The sequence below is a fragment of the Oncorhynchus keta genome, chromosome 25, assembly GCF_023373465.1.
Source record: "Oncorhynchus keta strain PuntledgeMale-10-30-2019 chromosome 25, Oket_V2, whole genome shotgun sequence".
NCBI lineage: Eukaryota > Metazoa > Chordata > Actinopteri > Salmoniformes > Salmonidae > Oncorhynchus > Oncorhynchus keta.
Window position 1 is genome coordinate 37,555,241 of NC_068445.1, and position 15,583 is coordinate 37,570,823.

At 41.4% G+C, this 15,583-nt stretch overlaps 1 protein-coding gene across 1 annotated transcript in view; it reads left to right on the forward strand.

Moving 5' to 3' along the window:
• Window positions 1-5,389, forward strand: part of LOC118375392 (serine/arginine repetitive matrix protein 4-like) — a 213,198-nt gene extending 207,809 nt beyond the window's left edge. The window contains exons 8-12 of the mRNA XM_052479231.1: window positions 639-970; window positions 1,151-1,357; window positions 1,471-1,563; window positions 1,721-1,879; window positions 4,179-5,389. Of these exons, the coding sequence (XP_052335191.1) occupies window positions 639-970; window positions 1,151-1,357; window positions 1,471-1,563; window positions 1,721-1,879; window positions 4,179-4,467 (1,080 nt within the window). The 3' untranslated portion in view covers window positions 4,468-5,389. The remainder of the gene's footprint in view (window positions 1-638; window positions 971-1,150; window positions 1,358-1,470; window positions 1,564-1,720; window positions 1,880-4,178) is intronic.
• Window positions 5,390-15,583: the final 10,194 nt, after the last annotated feature.

Genomic DNA, 15,583 nt, shown 5'->3' on the forward strand with positions numbered 1-15,583 from the left:
TGCTATCCGCAGACGTAGGGATTTACTGTACCTTAGGGTTCGCTGCAGGCTAATTCTTTTCTTCTTGCAGGGAAAACAATCTGTCCTATTCTGAGGACTTTCTAAGTTAGACTGATGGGATATCTCTGTCTGCAGTCCTTTTCATTTCCACATAATACCCATTTTGTGATGTTTGTTCTATTATTCGTTAAAACAGGCTTTGTAATGGGGCCGTTGTTGTTCCTCCTCTTGTACTTCTCTCTTTCTCTCACTGGATTTAGCTAAAGCCGTTGCTAGTTTCTACTCACACACTAGTAACTCTTCGTTCTGTTATTTTGTTCTTCCTTTCGTATATTTGTTTCAGTTCAGTTAATAAAAAAATATATATGTAAAATAAATCTTTCAATTTGGTTCAGTTTAGTTTTACTTTCCAAGTTATTCGCATGACACAAATTTGCATGACGTCTATAATCTTTTCAAGTTCTCTGTCCCCCCCTAAAAAAAATATATATATATATATATTCTCTGTGTTTTGGAAGGGAAATACGTGCCTTTGTAGAGTATTCCCAATGCATCATACAGGTAGTTGCTTATTGAACTAAACGAAAAAGAAAAAAAACATCTCTGGAATTAAACATGGTCTTTTTGTCTGTTTACAGGTCTTACAGTCAAAACCTGGCGGTGAGGTTTTAAACACAACAGTGATTCTCCGTCACACTTTGTCCAATCAGAGCAAAGGACCACAGGATTACGATTCCGGGAACGACACCTCTTCCCCACCATCGACCAAAACCGGCATTTCACAGCCAAACGTCACCGGCGACAAAAAGGTCCTATGCCGTGCGCCGGCTTCACCAGGGAAACTGAGGTTCAGGGAGGGAGACGACGCGTCCGACTCGGGGAACTCTGTGACCAGCTACACTTCCCTGTGTAAACCTCTGCATGTGGAAGGTGGCTTGCCTACTGCTACTTTCAACAGGAATGGCAAGAGGTGAGCTTCCCATCCTTGAAGAATATCGTACTGTAGGTGATGAAAAGTGCTACTTGAAGTCAAAGGACCAGAAATGTTCCTTGATTTACTGTTTTCTCAAAATGTAATCCATCCATATACATAGTGTATATTTTCACAATTGCAGCAGACATTTATGGAATTCCACTGTTATCATTGCAGTGACCCGGTGAAGACTTTAGGATGTGGGGCCAAGGTGGGGAGACCTCAGAAGACTGCCTCCATCTCTCCGTTGAGGACAGTGGCCTCTTCACGCAAGAGGACTAAAACCATCTCCTCCAGCAGCAGCAGCAGAAGCAGAAGTAGATCCTCTGGGAGCTCCAGACACTCTGGACGCTACTCTCGAAGCCGATCACTGTCATCTGCCAGGTTGGTTTCATTTAGGTTTTAATGCACTTCACTGACACCTCCAGCAGCCACTTGACATAATGTGTACTTTCGCTGAGCTCCATTGAAGTAAATGTGTTGTGCTTTGTCTTAAGGTCATACTCCCGTTCACCGAGCTACTCAGCTGGTTTGAGAAGGAAAGGAAGTGGTAGGTCCAGAGGAAGATACTCCAGGAACAGTGAAGACAGGTAATAAAAAGCTTTGCCTATCTACTCTAGTTCAGATAACGACTTCTGGCACTACTATTGTACTTGCATGATGATAGCAGAAGGTGCTAGTATGGTGGGTTTAAAATATATCCAAATGATAGAATTTCTAATAAGAGATGCCATCTGACATTGGTAGGGTCCGAGAGAGGAAGAGGGACCCCAGCTCCTGTGAGAAGGATGTGAAACACAGCAGTCGGAAGCATAGCGGGAAGAGGCAAAAACCCAGGTCCTACTCTCCCATGAGAAAAAGGAGGAGAGATTCACCCAGTCACCTGGAAGCCAGGAGGATAACCAGGTCTGCTATTCTCTTTTCAGCTGATACACTTTCACACATTTGTGACACATGCTTTTATTATTTTATTCTTTCATTTTACTTGGTAAAAACGTATTCATTCTAACCACAGACATCAAGCCTGATTCACTCCTAACTGAGTCCCTCTTCTTTTAACCATCAACAATGGCCCTCAGTTTAACTCAGAGACTGTTGAAGGACTGGGCTGTAAAAGGAAGGCAATAAACCTGATTCATTGTCTACTAGTCTCAACAAGCTATAATGGATCAAGCGAGACAGTCCATTCGGAAAGTGTTCAGACCTCTTGACTTTTTCTACATTTTGTTACTTTTCATCCTTATTGTAAAATGTATTAAATCATTCCCCTCCCCCCATCATTAACCTACACACAATACCCCATAAGGACAAAGAAAAAACAGATGTTTTTATTTAACATTGTTGCTAATTTATAAATAAATAAAAAACGGACATATCACATTTACATAAGTATTCAGACCCTTTACTCAGTACTTTGTTGAAGCACCTTTGGCAGCGATTACAGCCTCGAGTCTTCTTGGGTATGACACTACAAGCTTGGCACACCTGTATTTGGGGAGTTTCTCCCATTCTTCTCTGCAGATCCCAGGTTGGATGGAGAGTGTCGCTGCACAGCTGTGTTCAGGTCTCCAGAGATGTTCAATCGGGTTCAAGTCTGGGCTCTGACTGGGCCACAAGGACATTCAGAGACTTGTCCCGAAGCCACTCCTGCGTTGTTTTGGCTGTGTGCTTAGGGTCGTTGTCCTGCTGGAAGGTGAACCTTTGCCCCAGTGTGAGGTCCTGAGCACCGAGCAGCAGGTTTTCATCAAGGAGCTCTCTGTACTTTGTTTCTTTCATATTTCCCTCAATCCTGACGAGTCTCCCAGTCCATGCCGATGAAAAACATCCCCACAGCACCACCATGCTTCACCGTAGGGATGGTGCCAGGTTTCCTCCAGATATGACTCTTGGAATTCAGGCCAAAGAGTTTGATCTTGGTTTCATTAGACCAGAGAATCTTGTTTCTCATAGTCTGAGAGTCCTTTAGGTGCCTTTTGGCAAACTCCAAGCAAGCTGTCATGTGCCTTTTACTGAGGAGTGGCTTCCATCTGGCCACTCTACCATAAAGGCCTGATTGGTGGAGTGCTGCAGAGATGTTGTCCTTGTGGAAGTTTGTCCCATCTCCACAGAGGAACTCTGGAGCTCTGTCAGAGTGACCATCGGGTTCTTGGTCACCTCCCTTACCAATGCCCTTCTCACCGACTGCTCAGTTTGGCCGAGCGGCCAGCTCTAGGAAGAATCTTGGTGGTTCCAAACTCCTTTCATTTAAGAATAATTGAGGCCACTGTGTTCTTGGGGACCTTCTATGCTGCAGACTTTTTTTAGTACCCTTCCCCAAATCTGTGCCTCAACACAATCCTGTCTCTGAGCTCTAAGGATAATTCCTTAGACCTCATCGCTTGGTTTTTGCTCTGACATGCACTGTCAACTGTGGGACCTTAAATAGACAGGTGAGTGCCTTTCCAAATCATGCCCAGTCAATTGAATTTACCACAAGTGAACTCCAATCAAGTTGTAGAATTGTGTTAAGGATGATCAATGGAAACAGGATGCACCAGAGCTCAATTTCGAGTCTCATAGCAAAGGGTCTGAATACTTATGTAAATAGGGTAGTTCAGTTTTTGCTTTGTCATTATGGGGTGTTGTGATGTCATTATGGGCTATTGTGACGTCATTGTGTGGTATTGTGACGTCATTATTGGGTATTGTTTGTAGATTGATGAGGAAGATGTTTTGTTTAATCCATTTTTAGAATAAAGCTGTAACGTAACAAAATGTGGAAAAAGTCAAGGGGTCTGAATACTTTCCAAAAGCAGTGTAAATGAAACAGTTATGCTCATGATTATGCATTGAAATATTCACAGTATAATGTTGTTTCAAGGTTTGAGAGCTGTATCTAAAATACCTTTCTCCTGACCTGAACACGAGCTGAAATCATTTTCTGAAGAAAGAGTAACATAACAATCCAGGCATGATTACTTAGGCCGGTATCAATCAATGTGGTGTTCACCCTGTATGTTTTAAGAACAAGCTATGATTTCATGACAATATCCAATTTCCAATGTCCATGAGAGGAATGTGGTTAGCACCTCCGATTCAGCATAAACATTCAGAATGAAACCGCAATGCATGTTTTCCAAAATCTTTGCAGTTGATTGAATTTCAACTTTATTTTCTTATTTTTTATGTGTTTAGTCCAATCCCTCTCATGCTAACCATCTCTCAGTGCCAGGAAGAGACCCATCCCCTACTTCCGTCCCAGTCCTTCGTCCAGCAGTCGCTCTACCAGCGTATCCTCTTGGAGCAGCCTCTTCACAAGGAGTCGCAGCCCCAGCCCCAGCCCTGGCTTCTGCCTCAGCCGATCCAGGAGTAGAAGCCGAGGAAGAAGTAGGAGTTACTCCTCCTACAGGAGCTACAGTCGCAGCTCGTCTTGGAACTCCATCTTTGGGAGTCGAAGCCGGAGTCGGAGCTATGACTCGTTGGATGGTTACAGCAAGAACAAGAACCGGCGCTGAGTTATAAAACAGACTGAGGAAGAGGAGACTGACTTATCAACAGACTGAGGAAGAGGAGACTGACTTATCAACAGACTGAGTTAGCAACAGACTGAGTTATCAACAGACTGAGGAGGAGACTGCACTATGATTCCCCAAGTCAACAGGAGAACAGCGAATGTATGGGGACATGTTTTCCTCTCTTTGCATCATTCCATGTTAGATTTCTGAGCCAGAACCTTCAAGAAATTGTTTTTACCATACATTGAATTGCTTGGCAGATGAATTACCATTTGAATTGTAGCAGTGCTGTTCACATTACCCAGACAGAAACCACTGGAAATAGATTGATTGAATTTTGTCTTTCATTCATTTTTGTCCATCCCCAGTGGATTTGTAATGTCCAGAGACAGTTTGGTCCATCCCCAGTGGATTTGTAATGTCCAGAGACAGTTTGGTCCATCCCCAGTGGATTTGTAATATCCAGAGACAGTTTGGTCCATCCCCAGTGGATTTGTAATGTCCAGAGACAGTTTGGTCCATCCCCAGTGGATTTGTAATGTCCAGAGACAGTTTGGTCCATTCCCAGTGGATTTGTAATGTCCAGAGACAGTTTGGTCCATCCCCAGTGGATTTGTAATGTCCAGAGACAGTTTGGTCCATTCCCATTGGATTTGTAATGTCCAGAGACAGTTTGGTCCATCCCCAGTGGATTTGTAATGTCCAGAGACAGTTTGATCCATTCCCAGTGGATTTGTAATGTCCAGAGACAGTTTGGTCCATTCCCATTGGATTTGTAATGTCCAGAGACAGTTTGGTCCATCCCCAGTGGATTTGTAATGTCCAGAGACAGTTTGGTCCATCCCCAGTGGATTTGTAATGTCCAGAGACAGTTTGGTCCATCCCCAGTGGATTTGTAATGTCCAGAGACAGTTTGGTCCATCCCCAGTTTGTAATGTCCAGAGACATCCCCCAGTGGATTTGTAATGTCCAGAGACAGTTTGGTCCATCCCCAGTGGATTTGTAATGTCCAGAGACAGTTTGGTCCATCCCCAGTGGATTTGTAATGTCCAGAGACAGTTTGGTCCATCCCCAGTGGATTTGTAATGTCCAGAGACAGTTTGGTCCATCCCCAGTGGATTTGTAATGTCCAGAGACAGTTTGGTCCATCCCCAGTGGATTTGTAATGTCCAGAGACAGTTTGGTCCATCCCCAGTGGATTTGTAATGTCCAGAGACAGTTTGGTCCATCCCCAGTGGATCTGTAATGTCCAGAGACAGTTTTGTCTTGTGACACTCTTCCTCTGACGTCCATGAGTGAAATGAAGGATGAAGGAGCACCGTTCATTTTTACCCTCTGATCAACTCTTCATTTCATAACAACTCTTACGTTTAATTTATGATCTGGGATGTGCACTAGAAAGGTCTTTTGGGACAATTTCAGTAGGTTTGTGAATGTGTGTATTTTCAAACGGCGTGTTTTTCAGGAAGAGTAGGAAAAGTGTGTTGCTTCTCTGATCCCAGCTCTTCAGAAGGTAGAACACAAACATTCCTCCTCTGAGAAATGGAGGAGGAGGAGGAGGAGGTGGTCCCGGTGGCAAACAAACTGCTTGTCAGCTCAAATGCCAGTTTTATTTATCCTCTGATCAAGTGGAAACTATTTGAAATGTCATTCCTTGTAAAATGATGGTGAATTAACATATCACTCTGCAGAAGGCCAAGACTGAGAAATGGGTTTGTCATGATCCAGAAATCCTGAAAATGCCCAGGAAAGCATTATTTTCCCTAACAACCCCAAATGACACTGAACAATTTGGATATCTAAATTGCAACACCTGGGGTAGGGGTTAATTAAATGTCAATTTAAACACTGATTAATATGTAGGTTGTCATATGTTTTTCATTGATCTTGGTGGTTATCTACTCATGTATTTATTTATGGTTGATCTTTATGTGTTCTATGTGTTTTATGTGTTCTATGCATTCTATGAGTTCTATGTGTTCTATGTGTTCTATGAGTTATATGAGTTCAACAAGTTCTATGGGTTCTATGGGTTCTATGTGTTCTATGAGTTCTATGTGTTCTATGAGTTCTATTCCTTTGACTAAAACGTGAATAAGAGACCGTGTTGAAATGTTTTACTTTTTCTTTTGACAGAGAGGAAATTCAACATTGGATGAATCTACTATTTTGTATAACGGTCTGAAATAGCACTGTAACATCATTTGCTTGAATTGAATGAGTTTGGTATTTCAGAACCTCATCGGTCTTGTTTTGTTGTCTGTCCGAAGGACAATATTTTAAAAAATGTTTGTGTCATGCATACTTGTAACGTTGTTTACAATCATATTTCTGCATTTGTGTCACCTCTCAGTAATGGTATCTGTTTGTTTCTATGCAACACCATTATGCCACTGGGGTTCTACTATGTCTATGATGTAATGTTAGGGTCTGAATGAAGAAAGCTCCAGTTTAAACTCTACAATGGACAGTCTGAATGCCAGTCTGTTTGTGCTTTCACGCCAACTCAATGTCACCCAATGAAAGTAATGGAGTTGGCAAGAGACCAAACAGATCTGGGACCAGGCTACAATAAACAATGTAATGGCATATAGATTCAGACAATACTACTTCACTTGTTTTGAAATGTTACTTTCAACTATTCCCTTCTTCTCTTTTGAGGGGAATGCTATTTTCTTCAGGGGATGTCTTATAAAAAGCCACAACCGAGACTACAGAAAAAAGAAAGAGGAAACTAAAAGCTTGTGTGTCAGAGAAGACAACCCCAACCATGACTTTTAGCCTCAATGAATAGTCTACTGCATTTGTTAAATGATATATTATGTGGGCTCGTAGTGCACTGTTTGAATAACATTAGTATCTAGAACCGCTGCTCCTGCCCGTACTGTATATCATTGAAATGGTTTTATTTCTGCATTATGTCTAATCTGTCACCTTGTATATCTTCGTTCAGTATGTGCGCCAGGCAAGAGGGTCTGTTCTCTATGCATTGTACTGTATAATCATCTGAGGTCCTTTATCTGAATGTTCAACGACTTGTCCAAAAGTATAGAGATATTGGGAGGAAGATGACAAGTATTTTACATAGTAATTATGCTTTTGAGGTGAACCACTCTCCCTCGTGGCCCTAATATACCATTCCATGAGGTAAAGTGTAAACTGTGAAATGTATATGAATATGTAATTACTGTGGTGTAAATATGCATTGGCACTGTATACATTTATTACATGAGGGACGAAGTATAATTCATTTAGAATTTGTGGAATAGTCAATCAAATGATCAATGCATCTACACATGTATTGGTATGGTAAACTTTCTCACATGTACTGTGTGTAGATAGATACATTGCCTCACTGTTGTCAACTCAGCTGTAAGCTCTTTTATTTTACATCACATTATATGATGTGTTTCTATAATGGCCACTGAACTACTTCTGAAAGATAAGTAATAGAGTATCAAGGCACAAGGCGAGACCCAGACACAGACACAGGAGGAAGATGGTTGGAGTCTTACAATGTGTATTAATCCAAAAAGAGTAGGCAAGAGAATGGTCGTGGACAGGCAAAAAGGTTCAAAACCAGATCAGAGTCCAGGAGGTAGAGAGTGGCAGACAGGCTCGTGGTCAAGGCAGACAGAATGGTCAGACAGGCTCGTGGTCAAGGCAGACAGAATGGTCAGGCAGGCGGGTACAGAGTCCAGAAACAGGCAAGGGTCAAAACCATGAAGACTAGAAAAAGGAGAATAGCAAAAAGTAGGAGAACGTGGGAAAACGCTGGTTGACTTGCAACATTCAAGACGAACTGGTACAGAGAGACAGGAAACACAGGGATAAATACGCTGGGGAAAATAAGCGACACCTGGAGGGGGCGGAGACAATAACGAGGACAGGTGAAACAGATCAGGGTGTGACAGCGAGCCAAGAAAACATTTGGGAAACTGGGGGGGATTGATAAATATTGGAAACTATATCAGTGGGTTATAGAGGTCTTTGTGTTTGAACTCCATCCGAGATCATGTTGAAAACAGAAAGTTAAATAACAAGGCGCATGACAAGACTGATGCTCCAGTGTGTTAAATGATTCAGTCTCTCATTTTCTCTGTGAACGAGCAATAATGTGGAGATGGAGAGCAAGGATGCGTTTTCCCACTGGCACACAGCAGGGTGTCAGTGTGAGCTTGACTTGTTGTAATGCTTCAGCTGAAATCGGATTGTCCTCACCTTGAACCCTTAAAATAAACCCTTATCCCTCTTCCCATATATTGTGAGCAATTATTTATATATACAATAGATGACTGACAGGGAGGCGCTGTTTAGAAGCCACCATGCCTCCATCTTGGCACTCCCCCACCATTGTACGAAATATTCTGGAATCTATAGAAATGCATGTATTAATGTCTACAGTACATTTGTTTTTGACATGTTTATTATATTACAGACACTTTACAGGCATACTTTTACATTTTATTATGTGAGCTAAACAAAACAACAACAAAAATTCCTTTAAGCGGTAATCAGCTGTAGAAACAACAACAAAACGGTTCCCCGTCATCGTTTGGGTAAAAAGCTGAGGGATGGGCCTGGAGAAATGGAACCACTCTCAGATTCACAGACAGAGATGTGGATGCAAGGACTGACCATCCATGATATCAAAAGTATAGTTTTAACCATGTTTTGAGGATATACATTATTTGTTTACATTTACTTTGTTTACAAACATTGGAGTAAAACAAGCTTATATGTTGGGTTCTGATGTGGTTAGACAGTTGAGCTAAGCTCATGAGGCATTTATAAGTTATACTCCATAAGAATCAATGGGTACATATCATCATTTATAAGTTAGACTCCATAAGAATCAATGGGTACATATCATCATTTATAAGTTAGACTCCATAAGAATCAATGGGTACATATCATCATTTATAAGTTAGACTCCATAAGAATCAATGGGTACATATCATTCATTTATAAGTTAGACTCCATAAGAATCAATGGGTACATATCATTCATTTATAAGTTAGACTCCATAAGAATCAATGGGTACATATCATTCATTTATAAGTTAGCATAAGAATCATGGGTACAACATTCATTTATAAGTCCATAAGAATCAATGGCCTCCAACTGCTCTTAAATCCCAGTAAAGGATCAATGGGTACATATCATTCATTTACGCTCTTCAACCGATCGCTGCATTCATTTATGTTAGACCCATAAGAATCAATGGGTACATATCCGACTAGCATCACTACTCTATGCCATACAACACTCAGTCCGGTTCTGACTTAGAATATGTGGACAACCACACATACCTAGGTGTCTGGTTAGACTGTAAACTCTCCTTCCAGACTCACATTAAGCATCTCCAATCAAAACGTAAATCTAGAATTGGCTTCCTATTTCGCAACATGCTGCCAAACATACCCTAGTAAAACTGACTATCCTACTGAACCTTGACTTCTGCGAAATAGCCTCCAACACTCAGCAAATTGGATGTGCCATCCGTTTTGTCACCAAAGCCACATATACTACCCACCACACCCACCGTATGCTTCATATTCGTCACCAAACCCACTGGCTCCAGGTCATCTATAAGTCTCTGCTAGGTAAAGCCCCGCCTTATCTCAGCTCACTGGTCAGCATAGCAACATCCACCCATAGCATGCACTCCAGCAGATATATCTCACTGGTCATCCCCAAAGCCAACTCCACCTTTGGCCACCTTTCATTCCAGTTCTCTGCTGCCAATGACTGGAACGAATTGTACAAATCACTGAAGCTGGAGTCTTAAAACTCCCTCACTAACTTTAAGCATCATCTGTCGGAGCAGCTTACCGATCACTGTACCTGTACACAGCCCACCCAACTACCTCATCCCCATATTGTTATTTATTTTTTCGCTCCTTTGCACCCCAGTATCTTTACTTGCACATTCATCTTCTGCACATCTATCACCCCAGTGTTTAATTGCTGAATTTTTATTTTTTCGCCACTATGGCCTATTTATTGCCTTACCTCCCTAATCTTACTACATTTTCACACACTGTATCTAGATATTTTCTATTGTGTTATTGACTGTACGTATGTTTATTCCATGTGTAACTCTGTGTTGTTTGTGTCGCACTGCTTTGCTTTATCTTGGCCAGGTCACAGTTGTAAATGAGAACTTGTTCTCAACTGGCCAACTGGTTAAATAAAGGTGAAATATATATACATATATTTAATGTGTAAAAAAAAACTATGTAGCAACTGCTGATTTGTCTTTTTAAAGTTTAATTCCATAAAGTATCATTTTTCATTTAAAATTTTAAACGTGATACTGTTGGGCCCTTTAGTCAAAAAATCCTATAGAGAAAATCCTAGGGGATTTTGGAACCTATCCTATAGGATAGAACCCCATAGGAGTCCAATATGACTGGTTCCGAAATCTGATATGATTTTTCTATTGATCGTAGTGTAAAGGAACTTGCAGCCTTGAATCACTCCCAGACTGTGATGGTGTGTTAAAGGGAATGAGAATCACTGGTGTAATTAGGCAAAGATACAGAGTTTGACACGGGAGAGATGCTGTTTCCCAGTTTACTGGTCTTTAATCTTGATTGCAGTTTGACATAAATCTTCAGGTTTCTGTGACATATTTATCTGTGAGATTGTCCAAACGAGAGCTGTGTTCAAATACCCATACTTTCATACTGTATACTACATAGTTAATGAGTATATACTATTAGTTCATTTTAGTATACTGTAAACGAACGGTATCATTTCAGTTGAGCGTACTAGCACTACGCCTGTCTACCGCAAGTTGATTCTGTTGCTATTCAACCTCTTTCTAGCTTGTTAGCATAACAAAACATTACTTGGTAGACATTTTATGACTTCGGGTCTGTTTCGTAAATTCAATCTGGAGTGCCAGAGTGCTCTCTGGGCGTTCGTAAATTCAGAGCGTTGTCAGATTCTCAGTTCTTAAATTCAGAGTGTTCCGCTCTTGGAGCATTCAGAACGCGCACGGGACGCTCTAGCCGAGGAGAAGGGTTGATCCGAGCGTTTTGACCTCACAATGGCAGTCATGCACCCAAGCTAACTGGCTAACATTGACTAGCTTGCTAGCTACTTCCAGACACAAATGAGAGAACACTTCACTATGACCATTTTACTCGCCCTAGCAGAGCTGGTTAGGCTGTTTTCATGTTATCTGGAGTGTTGGCGACTGTAATGATTTTTTGCTGACGCTTACTGACACCGACCATATTCAACAGGTGTTGTGTTCATCAGTTATTCTGTGCTCTGGCACCCTCAGACATGATTGCTTTGAAATCGGTGTAGATGGCCAGAGCGAATTTACAAACGCACCCAAATGAACAATGTCCATTGAGAATGCACAAAGACTATACCGCTAAGCTAAGAATGATGTGAATAATCAAGTAAATAAATGTTGGAAGTTTGTTAGGTAGCATATAGTTAATATACTGGCAAGTTTGATGTAGTAGTAGCCAACTAACGACGTTGCTTAGGTAGCTAGCTAACATACAGGTACAAACTGCTGTAATGATATGCTAGGCAGTTCATAAGGATAGCGTAGCTAACATACAGGTACAAACTGCTGTAATGATATGCTAGGCAGTTCGTAAGGATAGCGTAGCTAACATACATATTGTAACATACTGTAACGTGACTAGTGTTCCATGTATTAAAGTGGCCAATGATATCAAGTTGGTGTATGTAGGCAGCAGCCTCTCTGTGTTAGTGGTGGCTGTTTAACAGTCTGATAGTCTTGAGATAGAAGCTGTTTTTCAGTCTCTCGGTCCCTGCTTTGATGCACCTGTACTGACCTCGCCTTCTGGATGATAGCGTGGTGAACAGGCAGTGGCTCGGGTGGTTGTTGTCCTTGATGTTCTATTTGGCCTCCCTGTGACATCGGGTGCTGTAGGTGTCCTGGAGGGCAGGAAGTTTGTGAGCAATATATGTGTACACTATATCAGCCTAAACTGAAATGTAGATGTATTTTTTATTGCGCTAACTTCCTGTACGTGGACAGTATGTGTTACTACATTACACAACCTCATGTTTTGACCACATCGAATTGAGGGTATTTGCACACTTTTTACCTCAGATTAGTGATGTTAGTATAAACATTTATAGTAATCACAATGACACAAACTATATTGCTTAAAACAGATTAATATCATTGCTTTTGTACCACTGAGAAAAAAATACTGTATTTAGCAATAACAAACAAGAAAAAAAACATGAATCTTCAGCTATAACAATACAGTGATTCATAAACCACATAGAAATGGCTACAATTGAATAATCTACTGTAGTCAGCTGACAGGCAAAACCTGCCTAACAGTAGTTTCTTAGGTAGCATAAAAACGAGTGCATAAAATGCGGTACAATGTCAGACCAGTATGAAACAAATATGAAAATGTATGCACCTACTACTGTAAATCGGTCTGGATAAGAGCGTCTGATAAATGACTAAAATGTGAAATGTAAACATGATTAAAACATTCACAACTTCGTCAGGAAACATAAGGAAATAAAAACTGTAATTACAGTTATTGCATTCACGCACAGTGAAAGATACAACTGTTAGAATAATATTGGTATAAAAGTAGAGATTCCCTGCACAGCCACAGGTGGCTATTTTAAGCAATAGATTTTGTGTCATTGTGATTACCTTATAGGTCACATCACTGCACTCTATACTCCTCTGTAAACGGGTCATCTCTGTAAAAAAAAAACTGTTATGCCTCAATCCCCCCTATCTGAGACATCTACTGCAGCCCTCATCCTCCACATACAACACCCGTTCTGCCAGTCACATTCTCTTAAAGATCCCCAAAGCACACACATCCCTGGGTTGCTCGTCTCTTCAGTTTTCTGCAGCTAGCGACTGGAACGAGCTGCAACAAACACTCAAACTGGACAGTTTTATCTCAATCTCTTCATTCAAAGACTCAATCATGGACACTCTTACAGACAGTTGTGGCTTCTTTGAGTGATGTTTTGTTGTCTTTACCTTCTTGCCCTTTGTGCTGTTGTCTGTGTCCAGTAATGTTTGTACCATGCACACTGCCCTAACCCATCTGGACAAGAAGAATACCTATGTGAGAATGCTGTTCATCGACTACAGCTCAGCATTTAACACCATAGTACCCTCATCAAGCTCGAGACCCTGGGTCTCGACCCCGCCCTGTGCAACTGGGTACTGGACTTCCTGACGGGCCGCCCCCAGGTGGTGAGGGTAGGTAACAACATCTCCACCCCGCTGATCCTCAACACTGGGGCCCCACAAGGGTGCGTTCTGAGCCCTCTCCTGTACTCCATGTTCACCCACGACTGCGTGGCCATGCACGCCTCCAACTCAATCATCAAGTTTGCGGACGACACTACAGTGGTAGGCTTGATTACCAACAACGACGAGACGGCCTACAGGGAGGAGGTGAGGGCCCTCGGAGTGTGGTGGCAGGAAAATAACCTCACACTCAATGTCAACAAAACAAAGGAGATGATGATTGTGGACTTCAGAAAACAGCAGAGGGAGCACCCCCCTATCCACATTGATGGGACAGTAGTGGAGAGGGTAGTAAGTTTTAAGTTCCTCGGCGTATACATCACGGACAAACTGAATTGGTCCACCCACACAGACAGCATTGTGAAGAAGGCACAGCAGCGCCTCTTCATCCTCGGGAGGCTGAAGAAATTTGGCTTGTCACCAAAAGCACTCACAAACTTCTACAGATGCACAATCAAGAGCATCCTGTCGGGCTGTATCAACGCCTGGCACGGCAACTGCTTCTCCCATAACCTTAAGGCTCTCCAGAGGGTAGTGAAGTCTGCACAACGCATCACCGGGTTCAAAATACCTGCCCTCCAGGACACCTACACCACCCGATGTCACAGGAAGGCCAAAAATATCATCAAGGACAACCACACGAGCCACTGCCTGTTCACCCCGCTATCATCCAGAAGGCGAGGTCAGTACAGTTGCATTAAAGCTGGGACCGAGAGCCTGAAAAACAGCTTCTATCTCAAGGCCATCAGACTGTTAAACAGCCACCACTAACATTGAGTGGCTGCTGCCAACACACTGACTCAACTCCAGCCACTTTAATAATGGGAATTGATGGAAATTGATGTAAAATATAACACTAGCCACTTTAAACAATGCTACTTAATATAATGTTTACATACCCTACATTACTCATCTCATATGTATATGTATATACTGTACTCTATATCATCTACTGCATCTTTATGTAATACATGTATCACTAGCCACTTTAAACTATGCCACTTTGTTTACATACCCTACATTACTCATCTCATATGTATGTATATACTGTACTCGATACCATCTACTGCATCTTGCCTATGCCGTTCTGTACCATCACTCATTCATATATCTTTATGTACATATTCTTTATCCCTTTACACTTGTGTGTATAAGGTAGTAGTTTTGGAATTGTTAGGTTAGATTACTCGTTGGTTATTACTGCATTGTCGGAACTAGAAGCACAAGCATTTCGCTACACTCCCATTAAAATCTGCTAACCATGTGTATGTGACAAATACATTTGATTTGATGTTTTGTTCTGCTACCATGTTGTGTTGCTACCATGTTGTTGTCATGTTGTGTTGCTACCATGCTGTGTTGTCATGTGTTGCTGCCTTGGTATGTTGTTGTCTTAGGTCTCTCTTTATGTAGTGTCGTGTTGTCTCTCTTGTCATGATGTATGTTTTGTCCTATATTTATATGTTATTTATTTGTATTTGTTTTAGTTTTAATCCCAGACCCCATCCCCACAGGAGGTATTTTGCCTTTTGGTAGGACTTCATTGTAAATAAGAATTAGTTCTTAACTGACTAATAAAGGTAAAAAAAAAAAAACATGTTATTTTCGACAGGAATTAAACGACAGGATTACAATACTAGTATGATAGAGTTGACAATTCTTTTTTTTGTAACCTTTATTTAACTAGGCGACACTAAATGATTCTATTGGAAAGATCACTAACCCTAAAGTATTTTTTTTGACTACGGCCAACTGTACAGACACACCGTAAATACATGTCATACATACTGACAAACCTGACTCATTAGTTATATTGTT